At 44.8% G+C, this 6,098-nt stretch overlaps 2 protein-coding genes across 2 annotated transcripts in view; both read left to right on the forward strand.

The window, feature by feature from the left end:
* The window catches only part of MRPL1 (mitochondrial ribosomal protein L1), a gene marked incomplete at its 5' end in the record, with an annotated part of 6,922 nt that extends 1,881 nt beyond the window's left edge, over positions 1-5,041 (forward strand). Inside the window, 8 exons of the mRNA XM_017738948.1 lie at positions 46-151; positions 787-1,030; positions 1,274-1,357; positions 1,597-1,668; positions 1,866-1,977; positions 2,414-2,514; positions 3,969-4,050; positions 4,768-5,041. Of these exons, the coding sequence (XP_017594437.1) occupies positions 46-151; positions 787-1,030; positions 1,274-1,357; positions 1,597-1,668; positions 1,866-1,977; positions 2,414-2,514; positions 3,969-4,050; positions 4,768-4,931 (965 nt within the window). The remainder of the gene's footprint in view (positions 1-45; positions 152-786; positions 1,031-1,273; positions 1,358-1,596; positions 1,669-1,865; positions 1,978-2,413; positions 2,515-3,968; positions 4,051-4,767) is intronic.
* An 888-nt stretch (positions 5,042-5,929) lies between these two features.
* Positions 5,930-6,098, forward strand: part of FRAS1 (Fraser extracellular matrix complex subunit 1) — a gene marked incomplete at its 3' end in the record, with an annotated part of 113,990 nt that continues 113,821 nt past the window's right edge. The window contains 1 exon segment of the mRNA XM_017738949.1: positions 5,930-5,937. Coding sequence (XP_017594438.1) covers positions 5,930-5,937 — 8 coding nt within the window.

Consider the following 6,098-nt stretch of genomic DNA (forward strand, 5'->3'; position numbering starts at 1 on the left):
AGGCCGCGGCGCTTGTCTGAGGTGATGTTTGCTCTTCCCCCGCAGCGCTGGCCCCGCGGTGCGGGTGGGTCTTTCACGGGCTGGAGCAGCGCGTCGCCGTCCCCGCCGTGGTGAGCCCCGCGAGCGCCCGGCCCTACGCGGCAGCAGCTAAGTGAGTGCTGGTCCGGCATCCCAGGAGGCTGCCTTGGCCGTGGAGGTGGTGTTGGGGGGTGTGGGTGGAGGGTTTGATGTCCACAGTGCTGTTCCAGCAGCCGACTGTCCCTAGCGGCATCCCGCATGCTCCCGGAGAACAGCCTGGACTTGCAGGGAATGTTTTCCGTGATAATGTCACAGGGAAAGGTTGATGCGGTGGTTTTGAGCTGTGCTTTTGCGGGGTGTAGCAGGGTTACATGTCAGCATGAAAGCTGGTGAGCTCCTGGAATCGGTTTCAAACCCTTCTTGTCCTTCAACTGGCTTTTTATGGTTTAATTTGTCATCTTTGTAATAACCCAGCATGTCTGGGAGAAGCAGAAGCGGCCTCTGTGTGCAGGAGAATGAAGTGTTCTGAAGTGCTGCAGACCCTTTTACCCTGCTTACAGAGGAATGGAGTATCCAGTTATTACTTGAACATTCTTTTCCTCGGCTGGAGACCCTCTGAAAATAGGGAGGAGAATGAGAACTGGGACTGGTGTTTAACTGCATGCAAAATGCCACGGGAAAGGGAAGTGAAACCTTTGTTTGTAAGGTCAGGCATGCCAAACTCTTCAGCTGGTGGCCTCACAACGTGTTTGGGTTTTCTGCTCTCAGAGCTGCCAAAAAAGATGCCAAGAGGAGCAGGCAGGAGAAGGTCAAGGACAAACCGGCCCCTCGGAGGCGGCCGCTGATGGCCAAACCCGTGGACGACGTGTACCTGACGTGGCTCTACAGGAGGCCCTCCTACGAGCTGGAGCAGGCTGTGGGCATGCTGAAGAACTTCCAGAAGCTGGACTTCACCTACCCCAAGCAGTTTGTGTACATCAATGTCTTCCTGGATATGGCGCTGCAGAAGAAGGTGGGCTGGAAGGGGGTGTGGGAACGCTGGCACTTCTTAAGGCTTGGAGTCTTTTCAGACTGGGGGATTGTCACAGGGGGGCTTGTGAAGACAGGCTGCAGTTCCTCACCTCGTTTGCATTTTTTTTGTTTGCTTGTTTTTCATATTTAGGGGACCAACTCCCTGTGGTTATGTAATTGACCCTCAAATTGTGATTTCTTTTTGTCTGTTTTAACGTTTGGGTTTTTTTAATTCACTTGCCAGAAAAAAGTGGATCCTTTTTCCAGCAATGTCACTCTTCCCCATCGCTTTACGGATGAAGTGAACAAGGTTTTGGTGTTCACAGAGGTGGGTGAGCCAGGATTCCTTTATTTCCATGGGGTTTTTGTGTCCAGCAAACTCTTGCAGCTGTCCTTTGTTAATTAATCATTTTATCTATGTGAGATGATCCCAGAGAGCTGCCATGGGTTTATTTGATTACCCTTTGGACTTAATTGTTTCAAATTCTCTCCCTGAGCTCAACTGACAGCAGACCAACAGCCTGAGTGGTAGTACAGCTGCTTATCGTTACTTTTTTCTCTCGCCAGAATGAGCAAGAAGCTGAAATAGCTCGAGAGCATGGAGCTGCCATCGTGGGAGGAGTTGAATTAATCAAATGGGTATGTATTTTTGGAAAGAATTTTATAAATACCCTAATTTAAACAGTACTGGGGCCTGGGGAGGCGAAGAAGCCTGATGTCCAGTGATCTCCAGGTGGGGGGCAGCAGCCAGTGTGAAGAGTAAGAGGTGGGTTTCTATGCTTGGACACTTTCAGAGGTCAACTTCAATCAAATCTATTGAGCTGTGTTTGTTGCAGATCTTGGAGGACGAAATCCAAGCTGATTTCTACGTGGCTGTCCCTGCCATAATACCCAAGTTAATTCCCCTGAGGAACAAACTGAAGCGGAAGTACCCGAGCACCCGGAGAAGTGAGAAGCAGTTCTCTGTTACAGCTCTCTGTTCCTGAAGGAGATGGAGCCCTGGGGCTGCCACTGCAAGGGTTTCTGATGAGGGTGTTTAGTTACATTCACTGTTAGACTGTAGGTGACTGCGCCGCTTATCTTAAGTAAAGGTAACTCTAGGAATCCATTTTTTCCCTACAAAAAAACAGCAGGCAAATCTGGGATTAGAATCCAGATGGATTTGCCTGCTAGCTGCCCTTATGCTTATTAATCCTGATGAATGGGGAACTCTCTCTATAATCTCAGTGAGGACACCATTGCCTTGTTTGTGGAACTGCATTTTGGAGTGGCGTTCACTTGCCTTAATTAACAGATTGAATTATCTCTTCAGTGATACCACACCTATCTGTGCTAATAAGCATCACTCAGATAACTTTTTTGCCTTTTTTGTTTTTGTTAATAGATTCCCTGGGCAGTGACATTCCCAAAATGCTGCAGTTCTTCAGAGAATGTCATGAGTATGCAGTAGAAGATGAGGATATAATCAAGACAAGAATAGCCAGAGTAAGCTGTGTAGAGAGCTCTTAAAGTTTCCCTCCTGAGCAGAATTGAAGTTAGTATTCAAAGAGGGGAAAAAACATCCACAGGATTTTTGACCATTTCCTTCAACTGAGCTGTGAAGGAAATGGGACTCTTTGTTGTGTGGCATCTTCAGCTGGTTTTAAATTTGGTTTTGGTTTTTTTTTGGTGAGTAAATAAACTATGGGTCTGTAAGTCTATGGTCGATATGCACAGGAGGGTCAAAAAAATCTTTGCTTTAACCAAATAGTTAAAGAATTAAAGATGTCTAATTTTGACAACTGTAGTTCCGGACTGGAGCAGAAAGAAGGGCTGTTTGTATTACACCTGAAATAGAACATTAATTTTGGCTTGGTTGTTTATTTTCTCTGCCCCAAACTGGGGGTTTTTGTTTTCCTTCTGGTTTGCCTCTTTGTAATCCTGCCTGAGGATTAGTTTTCCTCTAACTGGTGGTGGCATGGGCAGGAAGGGTGGGAAATACCTGAAGCCTGAACTTTGCCTGGCAGTGTTGGAGACAAATGAGTTTATTAATTCTGATTAGGTGCTCTGAGCTGTGCATGGGAATTCCAAGGGCTTCCTTGTCTGTATGATTCCCAACTTCACACAACTTCGTAGCTTGAGGAGACAAAAGGTACCTGCTTGGAAAACAGAGCTCTGAAACCGTTTCTCATTCCCTGTTTTGCATTTGAGTGAAACAGAAATACCTGTGGTTTTGTGTATAGTTGGAATTCTGGATCTTGCTGTTGAAGGAGTCAAACTTACTTAAAAAACAAAAAGGGACCAATTAACTTCCCTGAACCTTTTTAAAGCACCTTGTGCTGCTCTGCAGAGAAGTGTTCAAAAAGCACTTTAAACAGCAAGATGGGTGTGCATCCACAAGGATTTACTGTGGGAGGCTGGTTTGGAAGCTGGGATATTCGTCTGGATTGTGGGAGCTATTTCGAAGTGCTTGGAATCCTCTGAGCATTAACCGTCTTCATTGTGGAGCTGATGCGTTGATTCTTCTGTTTGATTTCACTCTGTTCAAGCTCTTAATGCCTTCAGTTTTAGCTCTTGATGTTTTTGGACTTGATCCATTTTGTGGTGTTTGACAGCTGCTTCTAGAAGCTTCTTTCCCCAGATCCTTCATTTTAATAAGGTTTGTGCAAAACCACTTGTGTATATATTGATTTTTAAAGACTCTTCACCCCCTTAAGGCTACACATTTCACAGAGCCCAGGGAATTTCGTATCCTGAGTGAAATTCTGGAGAACACCATGTATAAAATCCTTCTTTTCTCTGAGTCATTTAGATATGGCTGCCAATGGGATTTGTAACTCCTTCTCAGGGAACATGGACAAAGGAGATCTATCCAAATATTTATAAACACCAGTGCTTCCAGATTGGTTAATCTGGGCTCCAAGCGTCACCATAACTAACTTGGCATTATCCCTTTGCAGCTGGATATGCCTACTGAGCACATAATTGCCAATCTGAAAACAATTATCCACGATATCTGCACCTTCAAGCCATCAAATTACGGTAAGGAGTTGTTCTAATGCGGTTGTTCAGGTTACAGCAAACAAGACTGGGAAATGAGTGTTCTTCACTGGATTGTCATTAAATTACCTGTCTGTTCCCAAGGTATCTCTAAAATTTCTGCTCCTCCAAGGGAAAAGCTGGTTTGTTTGTTTTTTGTTTTTTTTTTTTTTCAATTCCTTCGCAAAAGGAGTTACAAAGGAATAATGAAGTCAACTTTAAGTAAAGGGCATCTACTTGGCTGGAGAGGAAATGGTGATTCATGAAATAATTTTAGGGAAGGAGCTTTGTGTAAGCTAAACCCCCATTTTTTTTATGTTAATACTTGCTGCATGTCTGCCAGGAAATGATCTTGCCTCTCTCCCAGTGATGCTGTTAATAGTAGCTGCAGAGGCCAGACCATAAAAAGCCAAACACATGCCTTGAGAAGCCCAAATAAAAGCTGTGAGGGGTTGCTTGACTTGAAATATAATAAGTGGATGCAGAAAGGGGTGGTATTTTTTTTTCTTAATGAGTTTAAATGCAAATTACATCAGCCCAGTTTAGTAAGGATTAGCTTTCCTGGTCTTAGTAGTTTTTCTGCTGATTTGTTGGAGTGTCAAGCTTGATTCTTGTGCTGCTCTTTTATTGGCTTGATGAAAAACATTTGCTGAGAGCAGTCAGGCTGGAGGCATGGAAAGGGCTGGAGTGACCAGTCTGGTGGTGCCCTTTGTTCCATAGATCCCATTGTGCGGAGGTTGGTGATCAGATCTGCAACCAGTGAAGGTTTGCTGCTGAACCTTGATGGAATCCTACCTCAGGTGGAGAAAGTAGAAGAAAAAGAAGAAAAACATGAAGTTGATGAGGATCAGCAAAAACCTGTGCAAGGATCCGTTAGTACCTGATGTCTTTTCCTTGTGGATCTGATGGTTGAGCTTGGGAAGTGAGTGGTGTCATTCAAATCATGCCGTGTGAGAACAAAAAATAAATGGAACTTGTGGATTTCATGTATAAATTCAGTGCAACATTGTCACAAACAGGAGCTTGTTGTCAGAACCAAGCACATGTTTTTTCTCAGGAAGAATTGGATGTGTTTTGTGGGGGGTATTGAGCACACACCCTGCTCTGATTGATTTTCCTCGCCTTGTTTTCTGGAATGTAACCTGGAGACCCGGCTCTCTTTCCCGGTGTTCTCCGCCTTCGTTCCAGGAGATGGCGCTCCTGCCCTCCCCTCTCGTATAGGTGTTGGAAAAAGGAATTTCTCCTTGCGTGGTTTTTTTTGGGGCTCGGTTGCTAAACGCACGTTCATAAAGCTGCACCCCGAAATGTAAAATGGTCCCAGAAGGGATTGGTGATTTACAGCAGGGATGAGCTGCTCCGAATCTGGAAAGGTTTGTGGCTTTAAATAATTCCTATTATTGGAGGTAGGCCTCGTTTTCCCCATCTGAAGCATTTGGCTGCTGTCAGTCAGGGTGGCTAATTCCTGTCAGGCCACGCTGATTATTTTTGATTGTGTGGGGTGCTTTGCTCAGAGTTCGATCAAAAAATTCTCTTCAGGTGTGTAAAGGAAGGTTTCACACTGACTTAATAGACTTTCCAGGTTGTAAGGGAAAAAAGCAATGCCAGTGTACTTGAATATCTGTATTACTAAGGAATTACCCATATAAGGAATACTGTGAGGTGTTGCTGTGGTTGTGTGTTGTTTGTGACCCAAAAGGAGCAACTTGAAGGTAAGTTACCTGTTGGAGTGGACAAGCAAAGGCTGTGGTGTCATCTGCATAGGTTTCTTTGCCTTTGCTCTCTTGGCTTATTTTCAAGACTGCACTATCCATTTTGGACAAAGATAGGCCTGCCCTCTTTGATGGGTGGATTAAAAAAAAAAAAAAGTGATGCTTAAGCATAAATGTACAGGTGAGCTTAAATCAGAAGCTCTCAGACTGCTGAGTGTGCTCTCAGAGAATGAAAGCAGAGACTAACAAGAGTTCCTGCAGGAATCTGTACCTGGAAAATCTGAGTGCTGTGGGGACACAGTAAATGGGGACCTCTGGAGGTCAGGTGAGCAGGAGCAGTTC

This window comes from Corvus brachyrhynchos, unplaced genomic scaffold, assembly GCF_000691975.1.
Source record: "Corvus brachyrhynchos isolate BGI_N302 unplaced genomic scaffold, ASM69197v1 scaffold597, whole genome shotgun sequence".
In the NCBI taxonomy this organism is placed as follows: Eukaryota; Metazoa; Chordata; class Aves; order Passeriformes; family Corvidae; genus Corvus; species Corvus brachyrhynchos.